The sequence below is a fragment of the Dendrobates tinctorius genome, unplaced genomic scaffold (genome assembly GCF_039654945.1).
Source record: "Dendrobates tinctorius isolate UK_male_01 unplaced genomic scaffold, ASM3965494v1 ptg000027l, whole genome shotgun sequence".
Taxonomy (NCBI): Eukaryota; Metazoa; Chordata; class Amphibia; order Anura; family Dendrobatidae; genus Dendrobates; species Dendrobates tinctorius.
In genome coordinates, this window is record NW_027361695.1 from 2,555,710 (window position 1) to 2,572,859 (window position 17,150).

At 46.2% G+C, this 17,150-nt stretch overlaps 1 protein-coding gene across 3 annotated transcripts in view; it reads right to left on the bottom strand.

Moving 5' to 3' along the window:
- Nucleotides 1–2,070: 2,070 nt before the first annotated feature.
- Nucleotides 2,071–17,150, bottom strand: part of SETD5 (SET domain containing 5) — a 105,035-nt gene continuing 89,955 nt past the window's right edge. For all 3 annotated transcript variants that reach the window (XM_073569678.1, XM_073569677.1, XM_073569679.1), the window contains exons 22-25: nucleotides 16,320–16,612; nucleotides 15,834–15,967; nucleotides 5,925–6,004; nucleotides 2,071–5,829 (exon numbers count right to left, since the gene is read on the bottom strand). In XM_073569678.1, coding sequence (XP_073425779.1) covers nucleotides 5,278–5,829; nucleotides 5,925–6,004; nucleotides 15,834–15,967; nucleotides 16,320–16,612 — 1,059 coding nt within the window. In that variant the 3' untranslated portion in view covers nucleotides 2,071–5,277. The remainder of the gene's footprint in view (nucleotides 5,830–5,924; nucleotides 6,005–15,833; nucleotides 15,968–16,319; nucleotides 16,613–17,150) is intronic.

Sequence of the window (17,150 nt, forward strand, 5' to 3'; positions counted from 1 at the left end):
CTGTTTAAAATTACCACCAAATTGTAAAGCAAGTTTTATAGCGGGCCGACAAAGTGGCGAAGACATGAGCTCGGCTACTCTGCATCTTCTATGATTCACGGAAACAGAGGAGTTTGAAGAAGAAAAGAAACTTCTGCACTATTACTTAGAGTAAAAAAACAAATGCCCCTTCCTTCAGTCATTGATTTCACTATGGACCCTCCATAACATGACACCAATAGACCCCCTGCCCTTCTCTGACAGCCCACCTATGCTCAATCCTTCACTTCAGAGGCACTCAAGGATTCAGGATCCTTCATACTTCAGTGTTTCCTTTGCCACCTTATTTTCAAACATTTCCTTACTGTTATGTCTTTCACAAAGACCTCAGGCCCTTTTAAATAATCCTCACACCTTTTTCTGCCACCTATGGAGTCACAGGTGCTGAAAGTTTTGTAGAAAAAGAAAAAGAAAAACAATTTCAAGTATTTGCAAATATTCTTGCAGACTTTAAAAAGAAAACCTTATTTGTTCAGGCTGTAATGCACACATGATGCCATGTCCTGCCTGTTTTCTTATCTTTGGAATCTAAGGGCTACTTATCATTTGGCCTAATTATTCATCTTTTTTTTTACAGACAGAAACATGCTGCTGACTGATTGGGGGGGGGGGGTCCAGATCCTAAGACCCCCACCGATTGCTCAAGACACTGCCCTGAAGTACACGGCTCCTGCGTTACGTGCGCTCTTGCAGGTGGATCTGCGCAGCAGTGTTTCGAGTAATCCTTGCGGTTTCAGGACCCGCACTCCCATCGTTCTACAGCTTGTCTCAAGCCTTTATAATGTGAAAATTATGACAAATTAAACATATCTTCCAAGCAAAGAGGCAAAACTTCTCGCCCAAACTTAACTTGTTACTGCAAAGGACAGGAGGCAGATTACAGAGGATAACTTATGAGGCCAGTTGTGTGTGTATTCCTGGCCATTATATAACTTGTACCCCGCAGTTTTCACCAGTTTACCATTCTGGGGATTTATTATTCAGTGGTCTCTGAGCTAATGACTGGACAATAGCTACTATGCTGTCTCCCCCATACACAGTGCACACAGACATGAGGGATTCCTGCTCTCCTGTCTTTATGTAGCACAAAGACAAAAGCAACACTATGCAGCACTGACTGGTGTATCTGTGAATCCAGATTGTGGTGAATTAAACATTAACTATAAAACTTCAGCATCGGAGACATAATACAGCAGTACTGAGAAGTGCAGCTGTGAATACAGCTCAGGGGTGTGATACATGCTAATTAGAAAACAGCAGAATGAGCATCATTATACAGTAGTACTGAGCAGTATCTGAAATCAGAGAGGTGAAATAATCACTTACTACAAAAGCAGCATGTGAAACATTATACAGCAGTAGTGAGCAGTATCTGTGAAACCAAAAAGTAAAATAATCACTTACTAGAAAGCAGCAACAAGGAGGACATAATACAACGGTACCATGCAGTGTAGCTGTGAATCCAGGGATAAGATAAACACTATCTAGAAAGCAGCATGTGGGACATTTTACAGCGGTACTGAGCAGAGTATCTGTGAAACCAGAGCGAGACAAAATGATCACTTACTAGAAAGCAACAGTATGTGGGATATTTTACAGCAGTATTGAGCAGGATAGCTGCAAATCCAGTTCTGGGATGACATAACACATTCACTAGAAGCAGCACAATCTGTGTGTGTCTTTCTGCTCCTTTCTTTCACTGTGCTACTGCAATCATCTTGTCATAGAGAAGGATGAGCACAGGAGAAGTGGCTCATAGGTGTAGAAAGATGCAGAATTCTTTTGCAAAATGTATTTATTCGCTTGTACATGCTTAAACGGAGGTACTTTGTGCCTGTCAGTGGGTGTACGCTGCTGAAGAGCTATTTTTCATTTTTGCCTAGTGTCAGCCTCCTAGCGACAGCAGCATACACCGATGGTTACCTGTATCCCCCAATGAAGCGATAAAGAAATGTATTTATTCGATTGTAATATTGATATATGCAAAGTTTGTTGAAAGAATAGCGACCATTTAATGACAGGAGATGAAACTCAAGGTAAGTATTTTATTATCAAAATTATTACATCTCTTCTGAAAGATCAAATGTTACATCATTGTGTAAAAACTCCACGTGAGTGATGATAGCGGTAGGCTCCTTTCTGTGACCTCGCCCCACGGACCTCTCTTTATAAATGTGCTGCCAAATGCCGCGTCAGCCAGTCGGCTCTGTTAGGAGGCATTTGGCCAACTCCGCGAGGTGGAGGCAAGGTGGAGGTTTGCAATACAGACCCTGTGATGTTTATACACACATAATATACAGTATACAAGACCCAAAACAAGGGTGATGTGATTTCCATCCCTAACCAGTCTCACAGTTGTACAACTCTGGAAATAAAACAGGCAGTTCATTTTTTTTATTTAAAAAAATAAAATATTTGAAAGAAAGGAGAAAAATAAAATTACAAAAAAAAAAAAAATATTTTTTTTTTTTTGCTTAAATTTTGAGTAAGATTTTGCTATTAGAAGGGACACAATTGTTAATCCAATGGTCGATACTCTGTAACAGTCACCAAATGAAACCGAAATGAAGAACATAATAAAAGGACAACTGCTGATCAGAGACCTGGAGAGAGAAAAAAAAAAAATGAAAGGGGAGGGGGATGCAAAGGGATTGGGAGAAGGTAAAGACTCACAGTAATATCTTAAGGAGTCACTGTAGCACCAAAGATTATAACGTCCGTATTTCTAGCTAGCATACAATGCTTATAACTGGATATAAAATTAAATAAAAGCATCTGCTCAGTTACTCGTCCCAGGGGAGGGCGGAATAAAACGTATTACTTGGAGAGGGGGGTGGTGGCGACTTTTAAGGCATGACCCTAGCGGACCTCCCCCCACTACAAAGAATTAAAACATAAAAACACAGGGAAAAAAATATGAAACATAAATTTAACGCTCAGGTGGCGGACACTTACATTACAGACCATAAAGGGAAGAGGAGCAGCAAAATTACACATTACCGTATTTCCAAAAATTTAGGTTTTTTTTTTGGAGCTTTCTTGTAGATCTGCAGGATTAAAAATATTTCAAGTACATGATTGGATGGAGCAGTTAAAGAAGATCTGAGGACTTGCAGCTTTTTAAAGGCCCACAAGGAACCCTTTTAGGATTCTTTTCCCACTTTAAGGGAGACCTACCACTTGCCATGAATAAGCAATTTCTACCTGGTGTAAAAGAAGCTGTTCTCCTGAATCAATGTTTTTCTTTTGTTTCTGTGCCTCTCTGTTCCTACTTAACTATATATCAATAGTTTTGGTCTAGTTAGTAAGCTCCTCATGGGCGTCTTCTTGAGGACCACGCCCACTTGCCTAACAAGACTAGATTTGTATACAGATAAGAGAGGGCCATATCTCCTGAACGGAGATGTGCAGTAAGAGAAAATCATCGCCGGACTCCGTAGAACAGCGGCATTTATACAAGTAAAAAAATAAATATTTATGAAAGTGACAGTTCGTCTTAAAGAGGTCCTGTGATAAGAATCTGATCACCTAAATAAAGTAGTGCAGCTCTGTATAGGACCTAAACCTCTTCACTTCTGCTCGGGACTGTCACATTAGTCAATGCGCACGACAGAGAAAGTGACATGTTCAAGTGCAAAGCTCAATGAGCAACACCAAGATGGTGCAGACGAGTACCCAGAAGTGGTCATGGTGAAAATAATCTGGATGTCCGCTCCATCTTCACAAAATAAAACCAAAACAAACCCATACAGTAATCTTCACTGTTAGCTGAGCTGAGGTTTCCAAGATCCATGGTTAGCAACCCTGTGATTGACTTCCTACTGCTTATGAGATATATATATAGATATATATATATATATATATATATACACACACACGTCTAGGTGAGCTGCAATATATACGAAAAATAAACCAGATCGACACTTGCATTTGGTTAGAGCGATATTTACATGGGAAATCAAATATCTACTCGGCCATAAATTGGCAAATTTAGGAGACCATGACCCAACACCCATAAATATTCACCGCCGAACCTTAAATGGCCTCCAGATGTTACGCCGCTGGACACAATTAAAAAAAAAAATCTTAAGCAACAAAAAAGGTTTTTTTTCCCCACATAGTAGAAAAATATAGATATCATTATGGTGCCAATTACTATACAGCATATTACAATGCAGCATTTACCTGGAACATGAAAATCCTGTGTACAGTTGTCACAAGCGCAGGTATATACAGCTATCTGCCTGGGGTCCATGCTCTGGCTACACACGTGTAGTGCTGCTTCTGGTCTGCTATATGTACAGAAGGTAGGGTATAACTGGCCTGGTAACTCAATTCTGCAGAATCACTGGTGTACACAAAATAAAAAAAAAAATATATATACACATATATATATATATATATATATATATATATATATATATATATATGACACGGAACAACTTGATGCTAGCACTGGAATGCCTACGATAAAACATGGAAGCCAGATGTTATTGAGCGGCAGGATACTGCCAGATTTCATGCGGATTCCTATATTCAAGCTTCAGTCGGTATATTTCTTTAATACAGCCCCCTACAGCAGTGTCCCCCTACTTCACCTGTGGTTCCTCAGCAGTTGCAAAGCAAACTCCGAGCACTGTGGGGAGTTGTAGTTTTGCAACAGGTGGTGAGACAAATTGTGGGGGAAAAACTGCCTTGGAGACAGATAATAGAAATATACCGCACTTCTTCCTTGGTTAAAAAAAAAAAAAAAAGAAAAAGAAAAATAATAACTGTATTCATAATCTGATGGCAGAAATCCAGATGTTATCATTCCCCCTCCAAAAAAATAAAATAAAATTTGTTATAACCTGATGCTACAATTTTAGGTACTTCTTTAACCCCTGCTTCCCCCTGCCCTTATGATTCAGCCTTAAATTTTCCCCATTATCTTTAAACATGATAGAAATGTTGTCCTTACTGCACGAGTGACTACAGATGGTTTCTGGTGATACAGAGAGAGAAACCGAGTAATTGTATGATTATAGCTTTAAAACATTATTTTCATTTTTTCATTTTGTGGATTTCCCAAGAATTCTTCTCTTTTTCTTGCAATGTGAGAGTGAGGCAGCCGATGTGATCAGCGAATGTATTAGCCTCTGCCTGTTTCAGTCCTAGACTTGATGTCTAGGGTGCAGGAATGGCTTGGGGGGGGGGGGGTAGATAGTGCTATCCAGATCATTTCCCTCCACAGCAGTCCTAAGATAGGCCAGTCTGAGTTTTTACTCCTGAGGCTTGCATCTGTTGCAGCCGGTACTGGTGAACGCCAGACCCACGCTGTGAATAATGCTGCGGACTGGACACAGCACTTATCCTGGGGCCTGACATGCTTATAGTTCTCGAGTCTGATCTCGACCCCTGAGGGGTGGAGGAATTTGCAGAAGCCCCAGTACTGGCTTGTGAGTCTGAGGAAATAGAGTCTGTCCTGAGCAATTGGGCTGGACTTGCCTCGTGGCTGGGGCCTCGCTGATGGAAGTTTTTCCTTGGTGGACACGTGCTGGCGTTGCTTCCATAAAGCTGCTGGTTGTTGTAATACCCAGAGCTCTGAGCAGTGGTAGAGTCTGTGGAAGTAATATGGGAAGGACTGGAGAAAGAAGAGGATATAACAGAGGTCTCTGTGTGGCCGTGTCCTGGCCTCTGCGGGGTCTTGTAGCTGAATCCAGCGGGCTGAGCTGTGGGTCCACGGAAAGGGGATGAATTCTGGGTGAGGACACTGACCGGCTCCGACTGAGGACTATCGCACTGCAAGAACTAAAACACAAGAGAGAAAATAGACCAATAAAAAAAAGCTGCCAATAGTATATCAATTAGTTTTCTAAATGTTAATATATGTGAGGAATAATTACCGGATAATTGTATCTGGAAGGGCTGTACACTGTTGGTCCTTTAGAAACAGCCACGTTCAGCAACTCTGCATCACCATCTTCTGCAAATAAAAAAAGATTTATGAAAATCTGAACCACCGTCATTTAGACAACTTATTTTCTGGATGTACTTGAAGATGGGTTCGAGGCAAATGGGGGACCACATTCAAAAGGGGTTTGTACCTAATGAAATAACTTATCTTTACGCCTCATTCACATCATTTTTTTTATTCACTTTTTTTTTTAAACTTACAAGAAAAACTGACCAAGTTTCATTCATTTCAGTCAGTTATATCAGAGTTTGGTCCGTGTTTCATAAGTTTCTCACGCATGGAAAGAAAAAAAAAAGGTTTCTCCAACTTTCTCCTATCAGTTTGTGAAAATCGGACCACACTCGGATGGCATACGAACGCTGACTGATTTTTTCACGAACCCATAGACTTAAATTGCTGATTTTGTTGAGGAGAGCCTTAAGAACAAATAATTAATTAACCTCAAGACATAAGAGATTGAGGGGAACTAACTACCCAAAAGTGTATTATTTCACCTTACATGAGCGTTTTCAGATCAAAGTGTGACACTACAGATGGCTGCCATTTCCTGTTTCAACACACACCATGTGGACCATGTGGTGATATACAAGATGTCGCCTACCCTGATGACCTCATGGATCCGCCCATGATGATACCCACTCTGATGACCTCATGGATCAACCCAGCCTGATGACCTCATGAATCCGCCCACGGACTAGATCACTGCCCAACCCACTAACCAATTGAATACATCCGAACATTCCTATTTTAGAGTTAACCGAGCCCCCTTACAAGGGATATATGAACCTATGTTTGGAATAATAAAGCTCTCTCTCTTGCAGCTGTGCCATAGATTGATCAAAGAGCGGTTACATCCGACTGTGTGGTGTGATTTCTTTAGTGCGCAGTGATCAATACCCATTGGGGCAGGAGCAGGCAACTAGTGAACATTTCTTATTGTTCAACCTAACAATTTGACAGATCAAAAAGGAGATTTTTGTGTACTCACCGTAAAATCTCTTTCTCTTAGCCTTTAATTGGGGGACACAGAACCGTGGGTGTTATGCTGCTGTCCACTAGGAGGCGACACTATGCATAATCTGAAAAAGATTAACTTTGGCTCCTCCTCTGCAGTATACACCCCTGGACGGTGTCAGCCTTCTCCAGTTTTGTGCCAAAGCATAAGGAGGAACGTAATCAAATAACATAACCATGCCTGTAAGAAGGCTACTATGTACGAGCTCAATGAACAATTTGAGAACTCAACAGTAAACAACGGCCCGTAAGGGCAACAGGGTGGGAGCTGTGTCCCCCAATTAAAGGCTAAGAGAAAGAGATTTTACGATGAGTACACAAAAATCTCCTTTACTCTGTCGCCTAATTGGGGGACACAGAACCGTGGGACGTCCCAAAGCAGTCCCTGGGTGGGAAGCAGTGGACGAATAATGTGTTGACAGTTCCCTAGACTTGGGGTACTGCCACCTGCAGAACCAGTCTACCCAGGCTCGCATCCGCTGAGGACTGGGTATGAACACTGCAGTGTTTCGTAAACGTGTGTAGGCTAGTCCAAGTGGCCGCCTTACACACTTGTTGTGCCGAAGCCTGATGCCGAATGGCCCAGGAGGCCCCTACTGCCCGTGTAGAGTGTGCCGTGATACCGGCCGGAAGAGGGGAACTGTTAAGTCGGTAGGCCTCATGTATGGTGGACTTGATCCACCTGGCAAGGGTAGCCTTGGAAGCCGGCAGCCCCTTGCAACTACCTTCCGGAAGAATGAAGAGGGAATCAGATTTCTGGAAAGGTGCAGTCCTGGACACGTAAATCCGCAATGCTCTGACGAGGTCAAGCGTATGCAGAGCCTTCTCCACTCTATGAACCGGAACCGGGCAAAGGGATGGCAGTGAAATCTCCTCATTGAGGTGAAAGTTGGACACAACCTTCGGAAGGAAGGATGGTACCGTGCGGAGAACCACCTTGTCCTGGTGAAAGGCTAGGAAAGGCCGTCTGCAGGAAAGTGCTGACAATTCCGACACTCTGCGTAACGAGGTGATCGCCACTAGAGAAACCACTTTCTGAGACAGAATGGAGAGTGGAACTCCTCTAAGAGGTTCGAAGGGTGGAGCTTGCAATGCTGTCAGGACCAGATTGAGGTCCCACGTATCCAGCGGACGTTTGTAGGGAGGAACCAATCGGGAAACTCCCTGGATGAAAGTCCTTACTTGCGGTTTAATAGCAATGCGCTTTTGAAAAAGGACTGAAAGCGCTGACACCTGACTCTTAAGCGAACTTAAGGATAGCTTGACATCTAGGCCCGATTGAAGAAAACCTAGTACCTTCGGGAGGGAATAAGGGAGTGGGACTTGTCCATGAGATTCGCACCAAGAAAAGAAAGCTCTCCAGGTACGATAATAGAGCTTGGCGGAGGCCGGCTTCCTTGCCCTGATCATAGTAGCAATGACTGCCGGTGAAAAACCTGCCTGGGTTAGAATCCAGGTTTCAAGGGCCATGCCGTCAAATTGAGAGCCCCTGAATTCTGGTGGAAGAACGGACCTTGAGACAGAAGGTCGTGACGGTCGGGTAGACGCCAGGGGGCGTCTGCTGTAAGTTGGACGATGTCGGCGTACCATGTACGTCTGGGCCAGTCTGGCGCGATGAGGATGGTCGGAACTCCCTCTTGCTTGATCTTCCTCACGACCCTGGCGATTAGGGGGAGGGGTGGAAAAATGTACAGGAGTCGGAACTGGGACCAGTCCTGGACCAGGGCATCCGCTCCGAGCGACCGCGGGTCGTGTGTCCTGGCCATGAAATTGGGGACCTTGGTATTGAGATGGGATGCCATTAGGTCCACCTCCGGGGTTCCCCAGCGTTGACAGATCTGGCAAAAAATCTCGGGATGGAGAGACCACTCCCCCGAGTCCATTCCTTGCCTGCTGAGGAAGTCGGCTTCCCAGTTTTCTACACCCGGAATGTGTACCGCAGAAAGTACCGACCTCGTGTCTTCCGCCCAGCGGAGGATATGAGCCACTTCTCTCATCGCCTGGGCGCTGCGGGTCCCGCCTTGGTGGTTCACGTATGCCACAGCCGTGGCATTGTCCGACTGTATCCGTATGTGCGAGGCTGCAAGCAAGTGATGAAAGGCTCTCAGTGCCAAGAGAATGGCCCTGATTTCCAGAACATTGATGGGCAATGTCACTTCCCTCGGTGACCACTTGCCCTGTGATGTAGGTGCACCGCCCCCCAGCCTGTCAGGCTTGCATCGGTAGTCAGGATCTTCCATTGTCCTGAGAGGAATGGCTTCCCTCGTGTAAGCGAGGTTGGGTTGAGCCACCAATGCAGGGACCTCCTGGTTGATGACGTCAACCTGAACACCCTGTCGAGGGAGAAGGGGTTCCTGTCCCAAGATCTGAGTATGGCTAGTTGAAGGACCCTGAGGTGAAACTGGGCAAATGGCACTGCCTCTATTGCTGCTGCCATCCGGCCGAGGACTCTCATGGCAAACCGGAGAGATCGAGGAGGACTGCGAAGGAGTGTGCGAACTCCCAGACGGATGGCCAGTGTCTTGTCCTTGGGAAGGAGCACCAGGCCCCTGGCGGTGTCGAATACCATTCCCAGGAATGTTAGAGTCCGAGTTGGGATAGTCGACGATTTCTGTAGGTTGACTAGCCATCCCAGGCGACTCAGAGTGTCTAGTGTGATTGAGACACTGACCTTGCAGTCTTTGAAAGTGGGAGACTTGATGAGGAGGTCGTCCAGGTACGGACGACTAGAATGCCTCTTGAGTGCAGGACGTCCATGGTGGCCGCCATGACTTTGGTGAACGTTCTTGGAGCCGTGGCGAGTCCGAACGGAAGGGCGACAAACTGGTAGTGGTTTTGGTTGACCGCGAACCTGAGAAACCTTTGGTGGGCGGGAGCAATTGGTATGTGGAGATACGCATCCTGTATGTCTATGGAGGCGAGGTATTCTCCCTGGTCCATGGATGCAATGATGGACCGGAGGGACTCCATGCGGAAATGACGGACCCGTACGTAATTGTTGAGCTGTTTTAGGTCCTGTATGGGTCGGACGCCGCCTCCTTTCTTGGGGACTACGAACAAATTTGAGTAGAATCCTCGGAATCTCTCGTTCGCGGGAACCGGCACCACAACTCCTGATTGAAGGAGAGAGGAAACCGCTTGGTGGAAAGCACAAGCCTTTTCTGGTGGTGTTGGAGGAATAGAAAGGAAGAACCGGTTCGGTGGAACGGAAGTGAACTCTATCTTGTATCCGGAAGACACTATTTCCCTGACCCACCTGTTTTCTGTAATAGGCAGCCAGACTTGCTGAAAGAGTAAAAGTCGGCCGCCTACTGGTGGGGTGTCTTCCGGAGGTCGCGAGTCATGATGAAGCGAAGTTCTGGAGGTTTTCCTCCCTTGGGTTTCGCTTGGCCTGCTTTCGACTGCCAAGCCCTGTCCGGTCGCTGCTGCGTCCGTGGGTTGTCCCTGCGTGGAGAACGGTTACGGTTTTGCACTGGGCGCGAAACGGACCAGCCCGAGGAATTCCGAAAGGATCGGAATCGCATCTGGTTTCTTCGTTTAAACGTGCGTTTCGGTTGTAGTTGAGGGAGAGAGGTACTTTTACCCCCAGTGGCATTGGCTATCATGGTGTCCAACTTTTCGCCGAAAAGTCTTCCAGTAAAATACGGAAGTCGCGTGAGGGACTTCTTTGAGGCCGCATCCGCTTTCCATTCTCGCAGCCAGAGGATGCGTCGGATCGTGATGGCGTTTGATGCTATTCCCGCTACACCTCTGGCGGAATCCAGGGCTGCATGAATCATGTAGTCTGCTACCACTGCTATCTGGACCGCTTGGTCCGAGAGCTCAGGATTTGAAGCCTGAAGACCCTCCTGTAGTTTTTTGGCCCAAGCCAGGATGGCCTTGGCTGCCCAAACTGAAGCAAACGCAGGGCCCAGAGAGGCGCCTGCCGCTTCGAAAATAGAACGAGCCATGCGTTCTACTTGCCGGTCTGCTGCGTCCCTGAGGGTTGAGCTATCCGGCAGAGAGAGTAAAGTCTGCGCTGCTAGCCTAGAAACCGGAGGGTCCACTTCAGGTGGATCTGTCCATTGTTTGGTGTCTTTCTGTGGGAAGGGGTACTTCGCTTCCAAATATTTGCGATTAGCGAATTTTTTCTCAGGCTGCGCAAACTGTTTGGTAAGTATTTTCTCAAACTCATGGTGATTAGGGAAGACCTTAGGTGGTTTCTGAACACTTTCGAAGCAAATCCTATGTTCTGGGACTTCCGGGGCCGACTATGGAATTTTTAGCACCCGATGAATGGCAGAAATTATGTCCTCAACTAGCGCTGTATTGCTAGGGGGAGAAGGTACCACGGACCTGTCCGTTTCGTTATCTGAGTCGGAGTCACAGATGCCCTCCGAATCCTGTGCCTCGCTAATGTGATCCCTGGAGGGCGACCTGGGGCGGGGGTCTTCTGTGGTGGGGGATCCCTGTGGTAAATTGCACTGTCTGTCTGTGGCAGGGGACTGCCCAGGAGACCTGGAATGACACTGTCTCTCCCTGGAGGGGGACGACCTTGTGCTATAGTGCGACTCAGGTGATCGAGACCTGTGGGTCCACTTACGTCTGTGAGAGTCGGAAGCAGCATGTTCCTGAGACAAGCTGTCCGTTTGCTGTGTAACGTCCATAGCCGGGGCCCGACTCTGCAGAGCTTGCAGCAATGTAGCAGTTAGGTTGTCTATGGACTGTGTCATGGACTGAGACATCTGAGTTGCCCATTCCGGCGTGGCCTGTGACACTGAAGCGTCAGTAGGGACTCCCTGGGGTTCTGACCCAGAGTTCAGGATGCAGTCCCGGCAGTGCGGATACGTGCTGCCACTAGGGAGCGTGGCTTTGCAGGCTGTGCAGAATGCATAGAAACATTCCTCCCTGGTTCTCTTCCTTGAGCCCGGCATAGTGCACAGAGGCTGGCTATAAGGGATCGTACAGGGGTGGCTACGCAGAGGGAACCCACAGAGAGCCTTGTAGGAAGTATAGATTCACAGCTGAGTAATGAGAACCCAGCTGTGAGCTTACCCCACCGGTGTGCCCCTAGGTCCAGCGCCGACAGATCCCAGTTCTGTGCCCCCCGGAGACCGCTGTGATGCTCCTCTCCTGGATCTCATCCAGAAAAAATGGCCACCGGGACTCTGAGGAGAGGGAGGAGGGGGCGGAGAGCTGAAAAGGGCGCGCTGGGCTGTGTAAAAACGCGCCCTTTCTGCCTCAATCCGCCCCTTCTATGACACTCCAGCGTGTCATTTTGGTCATCCGGGGGGCGGGGAAAAAATCCGCGGTCTAAATTAGAGGCCTGATGCCCAGGAGGGCTCCGGAGCGGCGCGGTAGTCCGGGGGGGGGGGGGGGGGGGGCGGATTTGTACCAGACCCCCCAGAATGGTCGACTGGATAGCGGTGGGGGTAGCAGGGGTAGCGGTTTCTGTATGTGGGGCCCCTGAAGCGCTATGGAGCTGCTGCTGCTGCAGAGACAGGGACGCAGAAAAAGCCCTGTCTCTGCTGTGCCATCCAGTCCGCACCCTCCCCCGGCCCCAACAGGATCCCTCAGCCGGCCTGGGGTCCCTGGAAGCTGCGGAATGCTGCCTGATCTCCGACCCTACCTGAGGCGTCTCAACCTAATGCCCCCTGCGGGGGATTAGGGAGGGTGCGTCTGTCACCGTCAGGGGGTCTTCATCCTCGCCTCAACCCAGACCCCTTACAGGGGTTGGGGAAGGAGGGGGGTCTCGACCTCGAACCAGGACCCGAGGGACTGGGGAGGGAGCGACATGGGGAATAGCCACCTCGACCTCAACCGGGTACCCCTAATAGGGGACCGAGGAGGGAGCCATGCCGGGAGTCTTGCTGGAGACCCTCTTTTCTTCATCTGTATTTCCGGACGAAAAAAGGAAAAAAACGGAAGAAAAAAAGGTGAGCGTCATTGCGACACTAAGCAAAAACTGGAGAAGGCTGACGCCGTCCAGGGGTGTATACTGCAGAGGAGGAGCCAAAGTTAATCTTTTTCAGATTATGCATAGTGTCGCCTCCTAGTGGACAGCAGCATAACACCCACGGTTCTGTGTCCCCCAATTAAGCGACAGAGTAATTGGACAAGTCTCTGTGAATGACCCCATTCCCTTTTGTAGGTATAAGAATAATCCATGAAAACCACGTACAGTTGTGGCCAAAAGTATTGACACCCTGCAATTCTGTCAGATAATACTCAGTTTCTTCCTGAAAATGATTTCAAACACAAATTCTTTGGTATTATTATCTTCATTTAATTTGTCTTAAATGAAAAAACACAAAAAACTGTCCCAAAGCCAAATTGGATATAATTCCACACCAAACATAAAAAAGAGGGTGGACAAAAGTATTGGCACTGTTCGAAAAATCATGTGATGCTTCTCTAATTTGTGTAATTAACAGCACCTGTAACTTACCTGTGGCACCTAACAGGTGTTGGCAATAACTAAATCACACTTGCAGCCAATTGACATGGATTAAAGTTGACTCAACCTCTGTCCTGTGTCCTTGTGTGCACCACATTGAGCACAGAGAAAAGAAAGAAGACCAAAGAACTGTCTGAGGACTTGAGAAACCAAATTGTGAGGAAGCATGAGCAATCTCAAGGCTACAAGTCCATCTCCAAAGACCTGAATGTTCCTGTGTCTACCGTGCGCAGTGTCATCAAGAAGTTTAAAGCCCATGGCACTGTGGCTAACCTCCCCAGATGTGGATGAAAAAGAAAATTTGACAAGAGATTTCAATGCAAGATTGTGCGGATGTTGGATAAAGAACCTCGACTAACATCCAAACAAGTTCAAGTTGCCCTGCAGTCCGAGGGTACAACAGTGGCAACCCGTACTATCCGTCGGCGTCTGAATGAAAAGGGACTGTATGGTAGGAGACCCAGGAAGACCCCGCTTCTTACCCCGAGACATAAAAAAGCCAGGCTGGAGTTTGCCAAAACTTACCTAAAAAAGCATACAACGTTTTGGAAAAATGTTCTCTGGTCAGATGAGACAAAAGTAGAGCTTTTTGGGCAAAGGCATCAACATAGAGTTTACAGGAGAAAAAAAAAAGGCATTCAAAGAAAAGAACACGGTCCCTACAGTCAAACATGGCGGAGGGTCCCTGATGTTTTGGGGTTGCTTTGCTGCCTCTGGCACTGGACTGCTTGACCGTGTGCATGGCATTATGAAGTCAGAAGACTACCAACAAATTTTGCAGCATAATGTAGGACCCAGTGTGAGAAAGCTGGGTCTCCCTCAGAGGTCATGTGTCTTCCAGCAGGACAATGACCCAAAACACACTTCAAAAAGCACTAGAAAATGGTTTGAGAGAAAGCACTGGAGACTTCTAAGGTGGCCAGCAATGAGTCCAGACCTGAATCTCATAGAACACCTGTGGAGAGATCTAAAAATGGCAGTTTGGAGAAGGCACCCTTCTAATGTCAGGAACCTGGAGCAGTTTGCCAAAGAAGAATGGTCTAAAATTCCAGCAGAGCATTGCAAGAAACTCATTGATGGTTCCCGGAAGCGGTTGGTCGCAGTTATTTTGGCTAAAGGTTGTGCAACCAAGTATTAGGCTGAGGGTGCCAATACTTTTGTCTGGCCCATTTTTGGAGTTTTGTGTGAAATGATCAATGTTTTGCTTCATTCTCTTTTGTGTTTTTTTTTATTTAAGACAAATGAAATGAAAATAATAATACCAAAGAATGTGTGTTTGCAATCATTTTCAGGAAGAAACTGAGTATTATCTGAAAAAATTGCAGGGGTGTCAATACTTTTGGCCACAACTGTATTTCACTTGTACGCCTTTGGATGGATGTGGTTCCAACTCTCCACACTACTCCCAAACAAGCTGCAATATTTACCAGAGACGCTACAGAGTGTATGAAGAAATGTAAAAAATGAAGAGGTTGCAGCGCGACAAAGCCCCTATAAAAAGCTGATTGGATACTAGTGCCAGACTCTTAATCAATCTGATATCGATCAATTTTGCAGAACTGGACAAGCCCTTTAAAAGGGAACCTGACACCTTGGAAAATGCCATTTACTTGGAGATATAATCATTACAATGCTACTGGGAGAAAATGAACGTGCAGAGAGGAGCGACATTCACAGCTCAATATACTGTACGCACACCTCGGCACTTTGATTGACAGCTAGATCTGCACAGATGCGCTGCGGAGTGAACTCTCAGGCTATATGCCCACATAGCGTTTTTTAAATGCTCAGGAAACGGGTTTTCCTTCCCAAAAAACACACGCTTTTGCCGAGATTTTTGCACTTTTTTTTTGCGCAAAAAACGCACGTTTTTTATGCGTTTTTTTCCGCGCGTCTTTTGGACTATTGGAAATAGCCAAAAATGCGGACCTAAGTGGAAATTAATGAACATGCTGCGTTTTTTACCGCTAAGTGTTTCCTTAGCGGTAAAAAACGCATCCATTGGCACAAAAAGGCCAAAATGTATTTAAATGAATGGGATGCTTCTTTTAAGCGTTTTTGATGCGGTTTCACCCCAAAAAACGCTACACAGGCGTGTGCTTACAGCTAACACTCACAGAATAGTATGCGGTGCCGTGAGCGGTGACTATACCAGCTCCATACAAGTCTAAATGACCAAAAGCTAGTGGCTCCTAGGAGGTATAAAGTTAATTTTCAGCACTTTTGTAAGGAGGCCAGGCAGCATTGTTATGCAATTTACTTACAGATTAACCCTATATCTGCAGGTAAATAGCATTTACCAATGTGACAGGTTCCTTTTACAAGCCAACAGATCAATTCAGGCAAAGTTGAGAAATAAAAAGCAGCAGACTGAAACTCTAACTGTACCTGACTCTCTGTCCAGACTGCTTTCTCTGGAAGGCGACATCTCTCCTCTTTGAGACACCTTGACGCCACTTCTCAGCACCCGCTCCAAGAACCCCTGCCCTTCCCGTAGTCGTTCAACTGACGTCGGGACCATCCTGTAGATAAATGCACAGGTACATAAGCCACAATACCAGTCCAAGGTCACCACATCTGCATTTCCACTTTACAAAACCTGTTTAAGCAATGGTCTAGAAATAACAATACTGTGTGGTCTTTCTTATCTTAGATAACATTCTCAGGTTACATCTATGAATCAACAACCTCTATTTTCGAATGATTGAAAAGGGATTCGGGAGCCTCCTGTCCACATCTGATGGTCAGCTGTTCCCACAGATATACATCTATGGCCTCAGCACAGTTTTCTTTGCACTAGCTTTAGTTGGACCCCAAGAGGTCAAAACAAAGCTTCTAAAAGATAATGTGACAAGTATTGGGTGGGCTCCTTACCATCGGCTGCTGATGCTCTCCGTTGGCTTACAGTGGGAAGAAGAGCTAACTATTCTTTCTGTGGGGCTGATGTCCTCAACCTGAGGTATGGAGGGGTGAACAGGAGAAGAGAAGCCACTTGGTGGGGAAGATGGAGCTTGAAGCTGCAATGCACTTGGCAGGTCTGTGTCAGATATAGAGCCATTGCTGCTCTGACGCGTAGGAGTCCCAATACAGCGTATGACATCCCTGCCCGGAGAAGATGTGACTTCCTTGGCTTCTTGTTTTCGCTTTCGATATTCTACCAAAGATACCTACCAGGACAGAAGAGGGATAAAGTCAGTAGAGGAAAATCCAGATGCACATAGAAAAAAAATAAATCAAGGCTGGAGAGGAGCTATTTTATTTTCCTTTTTTGCATAGTGTCAGCCTCCTGGCAGCAGCAGCATACACCCATGGTTATCTGTGTCCCCCAATGAAGCGATAAAGAAAACCGAACTGTGCAGGAGCAAATACAGCCCAAAAACATAGCAACCAGGCACAGAAAGAAAAAAACTGTACTGTGATGGCACCACTGGCAGACATCAGACTTTCAGATGGGAGCAACAATGTTAAGTTTTAATATCGACAATTAGGAGATGTGAACGTCAGTGAAATAATCCCAACTTCAATGATAACACAGCTGCTGATATGGCAGGAAAATACTGCACATAAATGTGTCAGAAACTAGGGATTTTGTGTAGTGATGACCTTGTATCCTTTTTCTTTTGGGTTTACCTTTGGGTGTATTAATTAGGGCGTGGGTTACAAAGCAACTTATGAAACCACAGTCGATCAATCCTGCCAATTTCA